This window comes from Manis javanica, chromosome 1 (assembly GCF_040802235.1).
Source record: "Manis javanica isolate MJ-LG chromosome 1, MJ_LKY, whole genome shotgun sequence".
NCBI classification, from domain to species: domain Eukaryota; kingdom Metazoa; phylum Chordata; class Mammalia; order Pholidota; family Manidae; genus Manis; species Manis javanica.
This window is the reverse complement of record NC_133156.1, coordinates 191,520,646-191,539,605: the sequence shown is the minus strand read 5'-3', so window position 1 is coordinate 191,539,605 and position 18,960 is coordinate 191,520,646. Positions and strand designations below refer to the sequence as shown.

At 35.7% G+C, this 18,960-nt stretch overlaps 1 protein-coding gene across 3 annotated transcripts in view; it reads right to left on the bottom strand.

The window, feature by feature from the left end:
* The window catches only part of USP34 (ubiquitin specific peptidase 34), a 241,368-nt gene that overhangs the window by 129,503 nt on the left and 92,905 nt on the right, over positions 1-18,960 (bottom strand). For all 3 annotated transcript variants that reach the window (XR_012121111.1, XM_073212721.1, XM_073212722.1), the window contains 6 exons: positions 10,928-11,009; positions 10,752-10,844; positions 1,690-1,815; positions 1,384-1,513; positions 678-713; positions 179-309 (listed from right to left, as the gene is read on the bottom strand). Coding sequence is in view for 2 of the 3 variants with exons in the window: in XM_073212721.1 (XP_073068822.1) it covers positions 179-309; positions 678-713; positions 1,384-1,513; positions 1,690-1,815; positions 10,752-10,844; positions 10,928-11,009 (598 nt within the window). In the remaining variant the exon portion in view is untranslated. The remainder of the gene's footprint in view (positions 1-178; positions 310-677; positions 714-1,383; positions 1,514-1,689; positions 1,816-10,751; positions 10,845-10,927; positions 11,010-18,960) is intronic.

Genomic DNA, 18,960 nt, shown 5'->3' with positions numbered 1-18,960 from the left:
TTCAAACAATATAAAATGGAATTAAAAACTCTAAGGAAATTCAAAGACCTGAATTAGTACTTGACAGTGAGGAAAGGCCTGAATACGGATCATGTTTATATTTCCAGTTCAAAGGATAAACATGGCAGAAGCCCTAAAATCCAAAAATTGTTTTGGGGCTGGGGAGCCATTTTCGTACCTCTGTGTCTGAAAGTCGCTGTTGCACATGTTTGGTTCTATTAATAAGTTGCTCATCCATTTCAATGTCACTGCCTCCACTTTGATGGGTATCACTGTTATCACTGCTTTGAGGACTAGCTGCAGGTGACCCTATATTAAACAGATTTTTTATTATTACTTCTAATTTGTATTATATTAACATGGACCAGAATGACATAGTCCTTTGATTCTTTGATTTACAAAAGCTTTATGCTAAGTACCCAAAATATAATCTGGAAATAAATTAACATTTGCCAATTATTTCTAAAGAGGATACACATGATTTCAATTAAAAGTCAAGATACTAATGGTGTAAACAGAAAGTAAGATGGATAACTAATTAAGGGTTTGCATCTCTTGCTCAAAATAACTCCTCTATATGACTCTGATATAACACATTATATAAAATCAATTAACTCTAGATGATCATCAAAACAAAACTAAAGTCATTTGCCATGCATTTCTAAGACTCAACTTACAAGGTGATGGAACTGCTCTTCTGAGCTCTTCTTCCTCTGAAGGAAAAAGAACAACAACAACAAAAAAAAAACAGGAGGGAAATACTCTAAGTGACTGAGCTGCTTTGGGACAGCATATCATTTTTGTTTTTATTATACAATCAAGATACAGGTAGGGAAATGATATACAATAATGTTGAGTCCCCACCACCTGCAGTAGTAGTTGTAGGTGCCTGCACAGAAAAGCCTAAGAAAACAGTAGTATATGATACCAGGACACAAAAATTGGGGTAAGGTTGATTAAGCTTAGAAAGCCGTGGAAAGCTATACATGTAAAAGAACATTTAAAACACCTGAATAAAAAAATTTTGAAGTAGAAAACAGAACTGTATTACTATCTTCTGTTCTCAAAATTTCTAAAACAAACCATGCTGTTTGATTTTTGCCAAAAGCTCCAAAGCTTTTATGAAGAAATTCATTTTTTTAAAGGAAAGAACGCAAATAAAAAAATCCTGTAACTACTAAAACTTTGTGATTGTTCTTTACTTGAAAGATAAACCAAAAACATGAGCTAATCCCAATTTATTAACCCTTTCATGAATACGACAGCTCCTATCCCAAACTTTTTTTGAAATTAATATTGAACTAAACTTAGCAGAATGAACTTCAAATTTAAGTTACAAACTTTGGACAACTTTCTCCAAAAAGCACATTGTATTTTACTAACCTTTCTTATTTCCAATGGGAAGATTAGTATTTAATAAAGATGCAAAAGAACTCTGTTTTGATAGCTGAGCTTTAGCTGCCAGTGCATTATTCCATAATGCTTTAATTAACATTGATGCCAAGTACAATGTCTTAAAAAAAAAAAAAGGTTGAAATTAGAGGTTGTAGGCAACATCATAACAAGTTTAATATTATTTTGCCTAACTGAGATGCCAGTAGTAATAAACTACAACTTCAATTATCTGAATCAGAAATAAGTTTTCACTTTACAAAAACAAACCCTACCATTATGTTTTGAATGAGTTACCTGTTCAGTATGGACACTTGGCTCAAGAGCTGAAACCAAATTAAGGAGATGTCTAAGTGGTACTGGATCCAAATTCTTGATAAGTGAAGGAAATAAATCATGTATATACCGACTACAATGTTTCAACTAGAAAATAAAGGTAGACAATAGTAAAAAATAATTATAGTACATAAATAACAGACATCAAAAAACTACATACTTTTAAAAGTGGCCAGTACACTATTATTTTTTAATATATTGGTAAATGCTAATTACCAAAATCATAAATGGCAGTGCATAAAATTATGAAAATAAAATTCCACATAAGCAGAACTTTAACCTATCTGAACACACCATAAGTCTGATTTCTAGCCATAAGAAGGAAACCCACAATAAATGCAATTTCTGTAATCTAAGTATGAAGAGGATTCCAATTAAATTTTTGTACATATGATTAATGCAAAAACAAGTTAATTATTCAACTTAGACATAAGCAATTACAAATAAAATGAAATCACAAGCAGGGGAGAAAACCAAATCAAATATTATTTTAAGTGTGTAACAGTTCTCATATTAAACGGTTATAAGGTATGTATGAAACACATTCATTTTGCTAGAGTACACAACAGAAATTTCCTTGCAATAGAGGTCTACATAATAATAACCAGGAAACAGGATGCCTCCTTTGTTAAACTAAACAGAACTAGGTATGTATGAGGGAAAGGACATTTACAAAGATAGGAATACTAAATATTACAATGTCATGTAAAGTACATGTTTTTTTACAGCCATAAAGCTGCTATTAAATAAAAAACACAAAAACAAATATGACTAGACAGTAATTCCCAATTTTAGGGCTCCACACATAAAAAGCTAAGGTATCCTATTATCTTCAATACATAAAAAGTCTATTTGAAAATGCAGATTTTTCTATTCCAAAACACTGACTGGACTTTCTCAGGCATAAATCACATGAACCTCTCTATTACACTGTATCCCCTATCAGAGAAAATATGCACAACCTGATTTTGACACAGAAGGTAAAATAAAAGTAATAACTTTCAAAGAATTCCTCTTGTCAGGGTGACTTCTTACAAGCTACACTTTTATTTCAACACTACTAGCTATCCATTAAAAAAAAAAACTGCAGTACATCAACACCAAAAATATCATTTGATATAGAAGTGAATCATTCACTACAAGCTTACTGCATTTATAAGTCTTAACCAAGAATGTTAATTTTAATACAGCATTAATTAACATTATAACTAGACTGTAAGTTTATGCTTGCTTTTTACCAACAATTAGATTATACTTTTCCTAACTAAATGTAATAAAAACATAGCACATAATAAATTTGACTTGCTGGAATTTCATTAACAGATTTAATTTTCATAATCAAATATCTAATCAGTTATCTGTAAGTGGCAAACCCTCGAGAGATATCAGTAATCCTGTAACTGAAGCAAAAAGAGGCTCTTTTAGATGTGCCCAGATTAAAGCAAATTCATACAGTACAGGGAAAAAAAAAATTATTAAGACTGAATTGCTTGATAGAAAGAAAACAAATCCTACCATTTACAACAACATGGATGGAGCTAGAGGGTATTACATTCAGTGAAATAAGGCATGTGGAGAAAGACAAGTACCAAATGATTTCACCCATTTGTTGAGTATATCAACAAAGCAAAACTGAAGGAACAAAACAGCAGCAGACTCACAGACTCCAAGACGGGACTAGTTGCTACCAAAGGGAAGGGGGTGGGGCAGATAGGTGGGGAAGGAGGGAGAAGAGGATTAAGGAGTATTATGATTAGCACATATCATGTAGGGGGTTCACAGGGAAGAAAGCACAGAGAAGACAAGTAAAGACTCTACAGCATCTTACTACACTGATGGGCAGTGACTGCAATGGGGTGTGGGGGGGGACTTGATAATGTGGGTGAATGTAGTAACCACAATGTTGCTCATGTAAAACCTTTGTAAGATTGTATATCAATGATACCTTAATAAAAAAAAAAAAGACTGCATGGCTTGAGTTCCTCATAAAGATGGCAGTGTGGAGCTGGTTCAGACCTTCTCTTCACTAGTTGTCAAAAAAGAGAAAAAGGACGTCAGGAAGGCAGCAAAGTAGGAAGTACCAGGAATCCATCTCTGTACCTAGAGAGCAATTGTAGTGGCAGAAATTGTCTGATGTAACTATTTTGAAACTCTAGGCTCAATATGAACTCTTGTATCCCCGCACTTCCAAGGGGAAGCTTGGCTGATAAACTGCTGTATTACCAGCCAAATTTAGCCTTCAGTATGATAGCAGCTACCCATTCCCCACTCCCTGACCCTGTGGTAGGCAGCTGTGGGGACACTGTTATGTAATTCTGGTACTGCTTGCTGGAGCCAGGCTGGGCAATAAAGATCTTGTTCTGTGTTCTGTATGGACTGCTACATCTGACTGGTAAGGTACAGGCACAGAAGACTGGCTGCCACTGTGTCAACCCAAATCATCTCTATTGACTACTCACAGATTTAAACAGCCAACCAGGTTTTTCTGGACACTGAATAACAGATGTGTGTAGGGGAAGTTAAATAGGCACTGCACATTCCCAGGAAAAGGCACAGGCTCAGAAAATACCTGAGAAGACCAAAAGCTTTCACATTAGGCTGATCCCCAGCACCGAAACACCCTACAACAATCCAAACAAGAAAGAAGACAAACAAACAAAACCCCACAAAATACAAAAAAATTTCAGCAAAACAAATATACCAAAGGAAGCCCACCAGGCAGACTCACCAGACAAAGATCTTAAAACACCAACCTTAAGGATGTTCAAAGACCTAAGGGAAACAAAGGATGAAAGAGTGGTGCCTGATGAGAATTCTCTAAAATGAGAATATCATTAAAGAGACAAAATTATGAAAAGGAGCTATAAAGAATTTCAAAAGCTGAAAATAAAATAACTGAAATGAGAACTCTATTACAGGGGTCAAAAGCAGTATTACAGGGGTCAAAAGCAGATCTGAGCAAGCAGAAACATCAGCAAACTTGAAAATAGGATAATTAAAATTACTGATTATAAGAAACAGAAAAAGAAAAAAGAATGAACTGAAGTGATAGCTTCTAAGGGACCTGTTAGGACACCATCAAAGGTATCGACACATTCACTGGGGAAATTCCAGAAAGAGAGAAAGAGACACACAGTATATTTGAAGCAACAATGACTAAAAAGTCCCAATTTGATGATGGACATAATCTACACTGTCAAGAAGTTCTACCAACTCCTAAGTAAGATAAAGTCAAAGAGATCCACTCCAAGCCATATTATAATCAAATGAACAAAAGCCAAAGACACTAAAATAATCCTGAAAGCAGAAAAAAATGAGTTACTCACTACATACAAAGGATACTCAATACGATTATCGGTCAATTTGCTGTCAGAAACCTTGGAAACCAGAAAGGTCAATATATTCAAAGAGTGAAAGAAAAAACTTTCAACCAGTAATTCTTCATTGGCAAAACTGTCCCAAAAGGGAGAAATTAACGCATTTCCGGACAACAGTTGAACATGTTCACTACAACTAGATCTTCCCTGCAAGAAATACTAAAGAAGTCCTTTTGAACAAAATGAAAGGAAACTACACAGTAGGGAAGAAATTAAGATCTCTGATAAAGGTAAATGCATAGGTAACTATAAAAGCAAGTATTACTGTAGTTTTCATTTGCAATTCCACAATCCCACCTTTTATTTGCTTCATGATTTAAAGACAAATGCAGGAAGAATTATTAATCTACGTAACTGGGCACACACATGTCAAGTTGCAATTTATAACATCAACAAAAATAAGGGGAATACAGCTGTATTGGAGCATAGTTTTGGTATGCTATTTAAGTTGGCAGAAATTCAAATTACATTTTTAGAGCCTTAAGATGTTAAATGTAATTCCCATGTTAAACACATAATATCTATAGAATATACAAAAAAGAAATGGGAAGGGAATCAACATATTTTACTACCAAGAAAAACAAAAAAGGAAGCAGTAATGAAGGAAATAATGGGGGAAAAACACTCCACGACATAAAAAACATGGTCGAAATCTTAGGGTAATTACTTTAAATATAAATGTTTTGAACTTTCCAAAGAAAAGTTGCAGATTTGCAGAATGGCTTAAAAAAAAAAACATTAATACAACCTTATATGCTGTCCAGAAAAAACTCATTTTAAATCTAGACACAAATAAGTTAAAAGTGAAAGTGTGGAAAAGGATATTCCAAGCAATAAGCAAAAGAGAAGTGAGCTGACCATAATAAAATCAAGTAAGACTTTAGATTTTGAAAAGGTTGCTGGAAAAAATAGAATTACCATATGATCCAACAATCCCAATCCTGAGTATATATCCAAAAGAATTAAAAGTGAGATTTGAAAGAAATATTTGTCCACTCAAGTTCATTGTAGCATTATTTGCAGCAGTCAAGAATGGAAGCAGAGCAAACGTCCACTGACTAATGTATAAACACAAGGTTGTATAAACATTCAGTGGGATGTAATTCAGCCTTACAAGAAAGGAAATCTTGTCACGTGCTACAAAACAGGTGAATCTTGAGGAAATTATGTGCAGTGAAATAAGCCAGTCCCCAAAGGACAAATATATGATTCCTCTATTATGAGATCTATAGAGCAGTCAAAATGATGGAAATGGTGGCTACCAGGAATTGTGAGGAAGAAGTACATAGTAGTTGCTCAATGGGTATAAACTTCCAGTTTTGGAAGATGAAAAAAGATTGTGGACATCTTTTATAGAACAGTATGGGTATCAGAGGCTAAGTTTTATGTGGGTTTTTTACCCTCCCACAGTTAAAATTTTTAAAGAAAGGTTAACAAAGTGAAACCATTTATTAATAAAAGTTTCAATACAGAAAGAAGATATAACAATTAGAACCATTATGAAGCAAAAGTTGACAGAACTGAAGGGAGTAATAGAAAGTTCTGAATAATAGCTGTAGATGTCAATACCCCACTTTAAATAATGGACAGAAAAACTAGACAGAAGTAAGGAAACAGCAAACTTGTGCAGCACAATAAACCAATCAGACTTAACAGACATATAGCAAACACTCCACACAACAGCAAATGCACATCTCAATCAGATGACATAAGTCCCTTCTGAATCCGAGGGTATTTGACTTCTGTCATTGAGACATGAACATCTATCCAAAAAAAGCTATTAGTGCCAGATTAAGATAAAATTATTATCTCAATGAGTTACATTCATTTATGCAAAAGTTCTTCAAATTTGGAAAGCATTTAAAACTGAATTCCAATAGAGTGGAAAGAGGCTGAAGTTTATTTTTTTGACATCCTGTGACTGAAAGATTTACAGTGGATGAGTGTGGAGAGAAAAATGCTGAGAGGATAACAAAATCAAACCAGAAGAGTACATAACCTTAAATAGTAGTTATTTAAATGTCAAAATATTTATTGTAACTTTATATACTAGTTTTTATATTTACCGAAAAATACACAGATGTAAAAATTTCAAAGTTTACATAAGCATAGACAATAAAAAAGAAGTCTCCCACTATCCCAAAAGCAAACCTGTTAAAACTTAGTGTATTTTTCCAAAACAGTTCCAGGCACTCACAAGTAGAGAGACAGCCTGTGTATGCATTCTCTTTTTGTAGTTTTTCAGCACACAATGGGAGAATACACTATGTGCTTGCATTTTCTCTTAATACAAGATCTATTAACCTACATGGTATTTAATAAAAATATTTCTTAGATATTGTTCCACATGAATCTAATACAGCAACTCCAGTCTTTCTCATGGCTACAGAGCATCCTATTACATGGATTTCCCAAAACTTACTTAATCTTTAAGTAACTGATATTCCTGGTCAGCTAGTACAGTCAATGAACATCTTCATATTCATGCATTTACAGGGTAAATTAACAGAAATTGCTGTATTGGTCACCAGAAAGTTTATACCATACTCTGATCACTTTGCGTATTATTAAACATTATGCAAATAAACACATTAAAATTCTGTTATGTTATTTGAACTTACATTTAATTATAAACAAAGGAAAGCATTTTTCAAATATTTATAAACACTCTTCCTTTTCTATCAGTTTCCCATTTGTCATCTCTGTCATTTTCATCTATTTTCTTCTTGGATTCCAGAGTGAGCACTGTGATGTAAACAGTGCAAATAACAGCACCAAATCCAATTACTACTAGGTGAATCATCTGTGTGAGTATTTCAAGTGAGCAAAGTGACCTCAAAAAGATACTCCATAAAGAAGAAAAAAAAAAACTCAGGCAGGACTCTGTATGAAATCAACCAACCCTGGAGACTTTGAACTCGATTGTATTTGGTACTCAAATTAAAAACACTCAAAATGTAAAAATTTCTGATCATTCCAAATCTGTGGTAAACTCAAAACTGAAGTAGTAGTAACAAACCACAGAAACAGCCAATTAAAATAACCCTTAAAATACTGATTTTGTTAAACAATCTTGTATGAATAATTTGTTATTGCCAACTGTATCACAGATTATGCCACTATTTTTAAATCACTTCATTAGGTTACTTCAAATTTTTGCTATGATAAAGAGCTACAAGTTTTAACAGATAATAAAATCAACTGTAAATCTGGTAAGTTTCAGTTTAGATAAAGAGTAATGTTTCACTATTACTAGTTTTATCTGTATTAATTAACATAATTGTTCTCATATTTTACTTGTCTTTCTGTGGACAAAATAAAATAAAAAAATCTAAGAGTAAGAAAAGTTCCCTTTACTCTGAAACAAGAATTGCTTCCTTAATTTGTTAAAATGATAGTGATATATAAAGATATAATATTAAATACAGGAAATTGTTTTAAAGGTACTGAAAATTTATGACAACCAATCTAAGAACTGAGTAAGGTATCAAAGCATACATAACAATAAAAAATTTGAAGATGCTTATATATATATACTTTATGTATTTACGTGATAATCATTAACTATAATAGAAAAAAGTAGAAAATGTATGAAAATAGGTAATAATGGGAAAATGGCTATTATAATAGCTATTAATACATAGCCAAAATTCCTAAGAATAAGCATAACATGGAATAAAATTTATATACAAATAACTTTGAAATGCTTAATGATACAAAAGAAAACATGTTGTAAATAGGAAGATGGAACTTCAATTCTCAAATTAATCATTATAATAAAACAACAATATTTTTGAAGAATAAGTCAATATTAAAACTTCCATGGAAAAATTAGTGAGACAGAAAAATTCTCTAAAAAATACAGGAGGAAGAACCTGACCTGCCAGGCATTTAAAAACATTAGAAAGACACATGGAAAGAAAGTAAAGACAGTATAAACCCTTTCCTGATAGGCCAGACAATAAATATTTTAAGAATCCAGGTGGTAAGGTCTCTGTTACAAGTACCATACTCTGCCACTATAGTACGAAAATAGCCACAGGCAATATGTAAAAGGATGGGCAAGGCTATGCTGCACAAGAATTCCATTTACAAAATGAAGTGGCCAGTTGTATTTGATGTTCTTGGATTTTCAGCGTAAGTTTACCTATCCCTAACTAAATGTATCAATTGGTCACTTCAAGAAGTCCAGAAATTGACCCAGCTTAAATAACTGATGCAGTGTCTCAAATCAGTGAGGAAAGAAGAGCTACTCAACAAATGGACCAGAGTCAACTACAGAACAAAAATGGGGTGAGGGGGTGAGGGAATTATATACCTGTGGGAAACTTTGAATCAAGAAAAATTCCATTGGGATCAAAGATTAAAATATAAAATTGAAACAGAAAACATACAGGAACTAAAGGGTAATTTTCTTATAATTTTATAATGGAGAAGCCATTTCAAACCATTAGCAAAATCCACAGGCCATAAAAAAAATTCAGTCACAAGTTTGAAACTATAAACTTGAAGCTGAAGAGCAAAAGAAGCAAAGGAGAAGACATCAATGTAGAATAGACCTATAACTTATAAAACAAACAGAAGTCCAATTTCATTGATATATAAAGATCTCTTTAAAGCAACTGATAAATGCAAAGAACATAAACAGACATTCCCAAAAAAAGCAAACTAAAATGGCTTTTAAACACAAGATTTGCAACCTGAGTCAGATAAACAAAATGCAAATTTAAAACATTATCACTTTTCACCAATCAAGTTAGCAAATATCAAGATTCTTAAGGACACCCTGTATCAGGGACGATAAGGGAAAAGTGGCATATCACACCCATTATGTACAAGTAAACCACATGGATACTGTACTCTAACAATTCTATTTATAAGTAGGAATTTATCCTACACAACAATTTTGCACATGGGTGAAATGACATTGTTTACAGAAGATGTCTTTAGAAAAGATTGGGGGAAAAATAATAGTCATAATAACTATGAATGAGAATGGGTTAAATAAATTATGGTACATTTATACTGGCATACTGTGCAACTTTAAAAGTGTTTTATATATTGACACATGCAATAATCTCTGGGAGAAGTTGTTAAGTGAAAAAAAGCTAAGTCTATTTAGTATGAGATGTGTGGAAAAAAAGGACAAGTGAATAAAAATATTTAAAATTAGCTTTTCATATAGTAAATCTATGATAAATCTGAGAGATTAAGAACAGCAAACCTAGGATACAGGAAAGGAGGGGGAAAATGTATAACATGTCCTTTTATATTTACTTGCTGGATTTTGAACCATGTGGGTATATGCCTATTCAAGAATTTAAATAAAAAAAGAAAATACAATAAAACATTCAAGAAAGAAAGGATGGTTAACATATGAAATTAATAGGAAAGCAGCTCTTAATAAACCAAAATGGTTTTGTAAAGAACCAGCTGACTGGCTATCACTTCCTTCAGTTTTACCAGTATGTACTAAAGACATGGACTCTGAAGCCACACTTCATAGATTTTACTCCCAACTTTCTCCATGTCTTGGTTTCTGTAGCTACAAAATGGGGATGATAACAAAACCCACCTTATAGCAGAGTAAAAGCACTTAAACACATAATACAAAAGCACCTACTAAATATGAGCTATTAATATTACCTGTGCTGCAGCCCAAATGCAGTCAATATGCTGAGTGCTCAGTCGTCCTTCTGCTGCCAAAAAATTCAAAATCACCTGGCACTGTTTGATAATCTGGAAAATAAAAACTTACAATTAATTTTTAAAATTATTCTTCTCTCTTAAAGAGCAGAGCAATCATGTAATTGTCCACTAACCTCAATATGTAAATTTGGTCCAAATATATGCTCTACCACATTGTTGCTTATAAGCCAGTCTGCAAGTTCTTTTGCAATGGACCTGAAATAAAAATAATAAAAGTTAAAACATTAAAAAAAATTAGTATCTTTATTTCACATGTTTTATAGCAGTCTCAGTTGAAATCCTAAATTCATTTACATACAAATTATAAAGTGATTATATACCATTAACTGTTTATAGAGTATTACAAAGAATAAAGAAAGAAATGACAATATTGTTTGCTTTTATAAACAGGCAAAAAGAATTACTAGCACCAATAACACAGGCAAAAATACCACATGTAAGGCCTAATAACTCACATATTTTTACTCAAGGACTTTGCCAACCCACTTTTAAATTTCCATAGTAGACAGAAAGCATTCAGGGGAGGTTTCCCAACATGCCCCCTATGGTAAGACAGCATCAGGGTGAAAAAAAAAATTATCTCCAAGCCAAACTGTAAGTCTAGTGCCTGACTAGTGAAGATTCAACTAATGTTATCCCTGAAGATAAATCTGTTAACATCTCATTCTTCATTTCAAAAAAAAACTGAAAACCAGGCTAGGAAGGGATTAAAGATGGCAGTGTGAGAGGTGAGACAAAGACCTCCTCCTAAAACCACATGTAATAGGAAAATATCATTAATAAAACTAATCCTGAAAGAGCAACAGGAAAGAAGGCTGCACCAGACTGCATATACCTGAAAAACGAACCTCACCAAACAGGGTAACTACCAAAGCCGTGACCCAGTGGAACCCAGGCCCGTCCCCCACCCCCAGCTCATGGGGTGGGGGGTGGGGGGCAAAGCAGGGAGGGAGTGGAGGCCTGGGACTGCTGAACACCTAGCCCAGGAGCCCTGCTCTGGGGGAAGCAACCTACACTGCGTGCTGCACTGGTGATTAGTTGGGTTGGAAAGCTAACACAAGTGGAATACCTGGAGAGACAAAGATTCCAGCTACTTGTGGAAAACAGGGATTCAATGCGGGTGATGGGGACAGGAAATCTGAGAGACTTCCTGAAAGCAAGAGGGCTGCTAAAGGGGCAAGGACTGCACAGAGCTTATGGCTCAGGAGAAAGGACAGGTAGACAAAACTGTCCAGGTGCACTCTGCCCAGCAGGTTGGGAACTTAAACAATCTTCAGGTGCAACATCCCCCTGGTGAGCTACATAGCTCCAAGGCACCACCACCATGATATGCACACCTTGCTGTATCTACCTCCCAGCTAGTCCACACCTGGCTCGCAAACCAGCAGCCCCAGCCTTGGTGACAGGCCAGCAAGAGGGAAGCCCTGCCTACAGAGGCTACAGACACAAAGCACAGAGGCTTACAGCTGTGTGTTTGGCACACTGCTTCTGAGAGTACCTAAGCATAGCAGCCGGGAAACAGAAAACAGCTCTTCCCCCCCCCAGGCATGAGCACCACTCCCCTGAGACCCCCAACATCGCTCCAGGGGCTGAGCAGCTGGAGAGTAGAGCTCTGGACACTAAAAAGCGCCACATACGAATATGAAACGTCACAGAAAACTGGTTCAAAGCAAAATCTCAACACCAGAAAAAGGACCGAGTGAGACTGAACTACCAAATGTTCCTGAAAGAGATTTCAAAATAAAAATCATGAATCCTGGAGGTACAGAAAAATGTTCAAGAATTCAGGAATGAATTTAGGATGGAGATACAATCGTTGAGGAACACAACGGAGGGTACTAAAAAGCAGATTAGATTTGGAGGAGGAGACAATAAGAGAAACAGAAATTAGGGAAAAGGAATACAAAGAAGCTGAGGCACAGAAAGAAAAATGGCTCTCTAGGAATGAAAAAATACTGAGTGAACTAACTAGGTGACCAATCCAAATGGAAAAATATCTGTATTATAGGGGTACCATTAGAAGAAGAGAGAGAAAAAGGGATAGAAAGTGTCTTTGAGGAAGCAATTGCTGAAAACTTCCCCAATCTGCGGAAGGAGATAAGTCTCTCAGGCCATGGAGCTGCACCGATCTTGCGACACAAGGGACCCAAGGAAGACAACACCAAGACATATAATAATTAAAAAGGCAAAGATCAAGGATAAGGACAGACTATTAAAAGCAGTCAGAGAGAGAAAAAAGATCACATACAAAAGAAAAACCATCAGGCTATCTATCATCAGACTTCTCAATAGAAACCTCACAGGCCAGAAGTGAGTGCCATGATATATTTAATGCAATGAAGCAGAAGGGCCTCGAACCAAGAATACTATATCTGGAAAGATTATCATTTAAATTTGGAGGGATTAACCAATTTCCCGAAGAGCAAACGCTGAGAGAATTTAGCTCCCACAAACCATCTCAACAGTGTATTTTGGAGAGACTGCTATAGATGGAAGTGTTACTACTGTTAAGTAGATGTCACCAGAGGTAATAAAAAGGGATAGACAAGGAGTACAGAACATGATACCTAATATATAAAGAATGGAGGAGGAAGAAAAAGTGGGAGAAAAATAATAATAACCTTTAGATTGTGTTTGTAACACCATACTAAGTGAGTTATGTTAGACTCTTAGATAGTAAGGAAGTTACCCTTGAACATTTGGTAACCACGAATCTACAGCCTGCAATGGCAATAAGCACATACCTATCAATAATTACCCTAAATGTAAATGGTCTGAATGCACCAATCAAAAGACACAGAGTCACTGAATGGATTAAAAAACAAGATCTATCTATATGCTGCCTACAAGAGACTCACTTCAAACCCAAAAAAATACACACAACAGAAAGTGAAGGGATGGAAAAAGATATTTCATGCAACTAATAGGGAGAAAAAAGCAGGTGTTGCAGTACTTGTATTACACAAAATAGACTTTAAAACAAAGTCACAAGAGACAAATAAGGACATTACATAATAATAAAAAGGTCAATCCAACAAGAGGATATAACAATTATAAATATCTGTGCACCAAATACAGGAGTACCTACATATGTGAAACAAATACTAACCAAATTAGAAGGGGAAATAGAATGCAATGCATTCATTCTAGAAGATTTCAACACACCATTCACTCCAAAGGAGAGATTAACTAGACATAAAATAAGTAACAAGACAGAGGCACTGAACAACACATTAGAACAGATGGACAAAACAGACATCTACAGAACTCTACACCCAAAAGCAGTAGGAGACACATTCTTCTCAAGTGCACACAAAACATTTTCCAGAATAGATCATATACTAGGCCACAAAAAGAGCATTAGTAAATTCAAAAAGACTGTAATTGTATCAACCACCTTCTCAGACCACAAACGTTTGAAACTAAAAATAAATTTTACAAAGAAAATGAAAAGCCCACAAACATATGGAGGCTAACAACATGCTCCTAAATAATGAATGGAAAAATTACCAAATAAACACAAAGATCAAGAAATATATGGAGACAAATGACAATAATAATTCAACACTGCAAAATCTGTGGGATGCAGCAAAGGCTATGCTAAGAGGGAACTATACTGCAATACAGGCCTACTTCAGGAAAGAAGAACAATCCACGCACAGTCTAAACTCACAATTAATGAAACTGGAAAAAGAAGAACAAATGAGGCCAAAAGTCAGCAGGAGGAGGGACATAATAAACATTAGAGCAGAAATAGGTAAAATCAAGAAGAATAAAATAGAAAGAATCAATGAAAGCAAGAGCTGGTTCTTGGAGAAAATACACAAAATAGATAAACCCCTAGGCACACTTATGAAAAAAAAAGAGAGTCTATACACATAAACAGAATGAAAAATGAGAAAGAAAAAAATCACTATAGACACCACAGAAATACAAAGAATTAATGGAGAATACTATGAAAAATTATATGCTAACAAATTGAGATAAGAAGAAATGGACAACTTTCTAGAAAACTACAACCTTCCAATGCTGACCCAAAAAGAAACAGAAAATCTGCAGAGACCAATTACCAGAAATGAAATTGAATCGGTAATCAAAAAACTACCCAAGAACAAAACCCATGGACCAGATGGCTTCACCACTACATTTTATCAAACATTTAGTGAACACCTAAAACCCATCCTCCTTAAAGTTTTCCAAAAAGTGCAAGAGGAGGGAATACTTCCAAACTCATTCTATGAGGCCACCATCACCCTAATAAAAAACCAAGCAAAACACCACAAAAAAAGAAAATTACAGACCGATATCCCTGACGAACATAGATGCAAAAATACTCAACAAAATATTAGCAAACCAAATTCAAAAATACATCAAAAAGATCATCCATCATGATTAAGTAGGATTTATTCCAGGGATGCAAAGATGGTACAATATTAGAAAACCCATCACCATTATCCAGCACAACAACAAAAAAAGGACAAAAACCACATGATCATCTCCATAGATGCTGAAAAAGCATTTGACAAAATTCAATATCCATTCATGATAAAAACTCTCAACAAAATGGGTATAGAGGGCAAGTACCTCAACATAATAAAGGCCATATATGACAAACATACTTAACAGCGAGAAGCTGAAAGCCTTTAAGATCAGGAACAAAACAAAGGATGCCCACTCTCTCCACTTGTACTCAACATAGTTCTGGAGGTCCTCACCATGGAAATTAGACAACACAAAGAAATAAAAGGCATCCAGATTGGTAAGGAAGAACGTAAACTGCCAGTGTTTGCAGATGACATGATATTGTACATAAAAAACCCTAGAGAATTCACTCCAAAACTACTAGGTATAATATCTGAATTCAGCAAAGCTGCAGGACACAAAATTAATACACAGAAATCTCTTGCATTCCTATATACTAATGATGAACTATCAGAAAGAGGAATCAGGAAAACAATTCCATTCACAACTGCATCAAAAAGAACAAAATACCTAGGAATAAACCTAACCAAGGAAGTGAAAGACCTATACTCTGAAAACTACAAGACACTCATGAGAGAAATTAAAGAAGATACCAATAAATGGAAATAAATCTTGTTTTCATGGATAGGAAGAACTAATATTGTCAAGGCCATCCTACCTAAAGCAATCTACAGATTCAATGAAGTCCCTACTAAAATACCAATAGGATTCTTCAACGAAGTAGAAAAAATCATTCTAAAATTTATATGGAATCACAAAAGACCCCAAATAGCCAAAGCAATCCTGAGAAGGAATAATAAAGCAGGAGGAATTATGCTCCCCAACTTCAAACTCTACTACAAAGCCACTGTAATCAAGACAATTTGGTTCTGGCACAAGGATGGACCCATAGACCAATGGAACAGACTAGAAAGACCTGATATAAACCCAACCATATATGGTCAATTAGTATATGATAAAGGAGCCATGAACATACAATAGGGAAATGATAGCCTCTTCAACAGCTGGTGTTGGCAAAACTGGACCACTACGTGCAAGAGAATGAAACTGGATTATTGTTTATCTCCATACGTAAAAGTAAGCTCAAAATGGATCAAAGACCTGAATGTAAGTCATGAAACCAAAAAACTCTTAGAAGAAAACATAGGCATAAATTCCCTGAATATAAACATGAGTAGCTTTTTTCTGAATGCATCTCCTCGAGGAAGGGAAACAAAAGCGTAAATGAACACATAGGACTACATCAAACTAAAAAGCTTCTGTACAGCAAAGGACACCATCAGCAGAACAAAAAGGCATCCTACAGTATGGGAGAATATATTTGTAAACGACATATCCTACAAGGAGTTAACATCCCAAGTATATAAAGAACTCACACACCTCAACACCCAAAAAGGAAATAACCTGATTAAAAAATGGGCAGAGGATATGTACAGACAATTCTCCAAAGAAGAAATTCAAATGGCCAACAGGCACATGAAAAGATGCTCCACCTCACTAATCATCAGGGAAATGCAAATTAAAACCACAATAAGATATCACCTCACATCAGTTAGGATGGCCAGCATCAAAAAAACTAACAACAACAAATGCTGGGGAGGATGTGGAGAAAGGGAAACTCTCCTACACTGCTGGTGGGAATGTAAGCTAGTTCAACCACTGTGGAAAGCAATATGGAGGTTCCACAAAGACTAAAAATACAAATACCATTTGACCCGGGAATTCCACTCCTAGGAATTTACCCAAAGAATATAATATCTCAGATTCAAAGAGACATATGCACTCCTATGTTTATCGCAGCAGTATATACAATAGCCAAGATATGGAAGCAACCTAAGTGTCCATCAGTAGATGAATGGATAAAGAAGAGGTGGTATGTATACACAATGGAATACTCCTCAGCCATAAGAATGAAACAAGTCTTACCATTTGCAACAACATGGATGGAGTTGGAGGGTATAACGCTCAGTGAAATAAGACAGGCAGAGAAAGACAAGTTCCAAATGATTTCCGTCATTTGTGGAGTATAACAAAGGAGCAAAACTGAAGGAAAAAAGCAGCAGACTCACGACTCCAAGAAGGGATTAGCGGTTGCTAACGGGGAAGGCAGGTAGGGAGGGAGGGAGAAAGAGATTGTGGAGTATTATGATTGGCCCACATGCTGTGGGGAGGATCACGGGAAAGGCAGTGTAGCACAGAGAAGGCAAACTGTGACTCTATGGCATCTTACTACACTGACGGACAGTGATTGCAGTGGGGTGGGCGGGGGGGCGGGGGGGGACACTATAACATGGGTGAATGTTGTAACCACATTGTTTTTCAAGTGAAACCTTCCTAAGAGTGTAATCAATAATACCTTAATAAAAAAAACTTTTATGTTAGAACAGTTTCACTTTATCCTTCATTTTTTAAGAAAAGCTATCAATTCTCTTTTAGAAGTAGTACCACACTGGCATATTAATTAACTTGTGTTCTACAAATAAGGTAGCGTGAGTTTATTACTTAATTGTCTTTTACAGCTTTGAGATATATATGACATATAATAAACATTTAAAGGGTACAGTTCAATCAGTTTGATGAATTTAAGCTTAAGTATACATCTATGAATCCATCACTGTCAATCAAGATAAAAAAATATGATTAACCTGAAAAATTCCTTATGCCCATTTATAATCCCTTTTCCAGATTCTACAAACCTGCTTTCCAGACAACCAGTGACCTATTTCATGTTATTAGTTTTTATTTTCTAGAATTTTATATAAACAAAAAAAATGATATTGTACAGACTTTTATTATCTGGCTTCTCTCACTCAACATAACATTTATACATTTTGTTTCCTTTAACAATAACCTATTGGTTCCAACCAGTTTTGGCAATTAAGAATAAAAGCTGCTGTAAATACCCATGTGCAGATTTTTATATGGACATAAGTTTTCAACTACTTTGGATAAAATACCAGGCAAGAATGATGGATGATCATATATGATAAGAGTATGTGGGATGGAGCCAAGATGGCGGCGTGAGTAGAGCAGCGGAAATTTCCTCCCAAAACTATACATATTTTTGAAAATACAAAAAACACAACTATTCCTAAAAGAGAGACCAGAAGACACAGGACAACAGCTAGACTACATCTACACCAGCGAGAACCCAGCGCCTCGCAAAGGGGGTAAGATACAAGCCACGGCCTGGCGGGACCTGAGCACCCCTCACGCCAGCAACTTGGCAGGAGGAGAGGAGTTGGAGCCAGGAGGGAGAGGGAGCCCAGGACTGCTAAACACCCAGCCCTAGCCATCCGCACCAGAGCGCAGACACACAGTGCGGGGAGTGCTGGGTAATAGGGAAATGGGACAGTAAAACCTGCGAGTGGGTCCTTGCAGCCAGCGCCCCGGGACGAAAGAAAAGCAAGTGCCCATTGAAAATCTTAAAGGGACAGGGATCCCACAGCTGGATAGAAGCACCCTGGCGCAATCAGCCCAGTAGCTGGGAATCCCGGAGAACTCCAGATGCTCCAACCCCCTGGGCAGCAGGGCGGCTCAGAGGCCCCTCACAGTGACAAACAGCCTCCCGCCCATTCCCCCTCTGGCGCAACTCTGCTACAGTGGCGGAGGCCATGCCCAGAGCAACGGGGCAGAGCTTCTTCCACAGCAGCCGGGCAAGAAT